At 45.1% G+C, this 1,723-nt stretch overlaps 1 protein-coding gene across 1 annotated transcript; it reads left to right on the top strand.

Annotated features, from left to right (window-relative positions):
- Positions 1-156: 156 nt before the first annotated feature.
- LOC122545244 (active breakpoint cluster region-related protein-like) lies at positions 157-1,557 on the top strand (the record flags this gene model as incomplete). Its single annotated transcript, XM_043684349.1, has 2 exons — positions 157-254; positions 1,363-1,557. Coding segments are annotated over 2 exons (278 nt in total), but the record flags the coding sequence as incomplete, so codon positions are not given.
- Positions 1,558-1,723: the final 166 nt, after the last annotated feature.

Genomic DNA, 1,723 nt, shown 5'->3' with positions numbered 1-1,723 from the left:
CAAACAGGATTTTTGAAAGATGTTGAGTGAACCTTGCTCTGTCTGACAGTCTAATTCACTATATCACTCTGCTGGCCCAAGGCTGCTTCCTGTGGGAGTAAAGAGTGACCCTACCATTTATTAATCCTCTCTATCTCCCTCCCTACTATTTTCCAGGTTTATACTGTACACTTGAAGTTGATTCCTTTGGCTATTTTGTCAGTAAAGCAAAGACCAGAGTTTTCAGGGACACAACAGAGCCACACTGGAATGAGGTGAGTTCAGGAGGTTTTGGGATTAAACTGATAAGATATCCTATTGTAAGACTCTTCAGTATCACATTCCCTGAAATTGTAGCCTATTTTCCCCTTCACCTGATGATGCTTAGTTCTCTTACTATGTCCCCAAAGGTGTGGACTCTGTGTGATTATTCAAGGTGCTGAGTTGATGCAATTGGGCACAGACTGTAACAGAATAGAAATAGGCTGTACAGCTACCCCCAGAACTGTTCTCTCCAGTTAGTCCCAATCACCCTGATCCTTCTCCAAACAACTAAACTTATCCCATTGGAGTAGTTATCCTTTCCTCTTTTGAAAGTTCTTGTTCTAAGGCTGCTTCCACTGTCCCTTCAGGCACCGTGTTCCTGATCACTGCATCTCACCATCTCAAGAAAATAATTCTCTTCCTCACCTCCTTGGGTTCTTTAGCTGGTTCCCTTCAGTCTGTGCCCCCCTGGTTACTTACCCAGCTGCTACTGGGAAAGGCTCTCCCTCGCTACTATACATCATTTTGAACATCTCAATTATATCTCCTATCATCATTAAAACTCTGAAGATTACAATTACAGCTTCTCCATGTGACTGACATCCTTTGACCCTGGATCCCTGCTGGTAAATCCCCACGCCCTCCCCAAGACCGTACCAGAATACTGAAAGAGAAAATCCTCTCTGGTGAGGAAAGTCCAGAATAAAGGGACAGAACCTTTAAACCCAAGCCCATTGAAGTTATGATGTCATCAGGAGGCATTTCTGCTCTTCAAGAGGAGTGGACATCTGGAACACTCCTCCCCTAAAAAGGCTTCTGAGTTTAGAAAACAGCCAGAACACCTTGCGATCAATCAAGTTTTTGTGGGGTGGACGGGGATTAAGGAACACATAATAAAGATGAGTGGATTCGGATCAGTCATGAGCTAATTAAAAGGTGGGACACAGCAGAGGGCTGAATGATTTCCAGTTCCTGTGTAACATGCTAGAAGAGGGGGCTGAATGGCCTCCTGCTGTTCCTAATATCTAGGCTTGAGGAGAGGGCTGAATGGCCCCGACCCATTCTCGGAATGTGATGAATTGAGATGCCCTGACAGTTTCTTGCCTTTGTTACCGACAGGAGTTTGAGATCGAGTTGGAAGGCTCCCAGACATTGCGGATCCTTTGTTATGAGAAGTTGTTCGACAAAATCAAACTCAATAAAGACGACAATGAAATTGTGGATAAAATCATGGGCAAGGGGCAGATACAGGTGAGCGTTGTTCCATATCACAGTGACAGCAGGCTTGGCAGGGACTGAATGGCCACATCTTGCTCCTATGGATGAAATGCTAAGGTGATGACTACAGCAACCCACTGGGCAAGGAATTGATAACTGGAACAATGTGAATACAACCGAGCAAACCATCTCTGGGGGTGGCTGGGTTTTGTGAAGCTACACAAGATGCCCTAGGCAGGGCTTAGGTTGCTCACTGTAAGCA

This window comes from Chiloscyllium plagiosum, unplaced genomic scaffold (genome assembly GCF_004010195.1).
Source record: "Chiloscyllium plagiosum isolate BGI_BamShark_2017 unplaced genomic scaffold, ASM401019v2 scaf_30531, whole genome shotgun sequence".
Classification (NCBI taxonomy): domain Eukaryota; kingdom Metazoa; phylum Chordata; class Chondrichthyes; order Orectolobiformes; family Hemiscylliidae; genus Chiloscyllium; species Chiloscyllium plagiosum.
The sequence above is the reverse complement of the archived record's forward strand: the minus strand, read 5'-3'. Positions and strand labels throughout refer to the sequence as shown.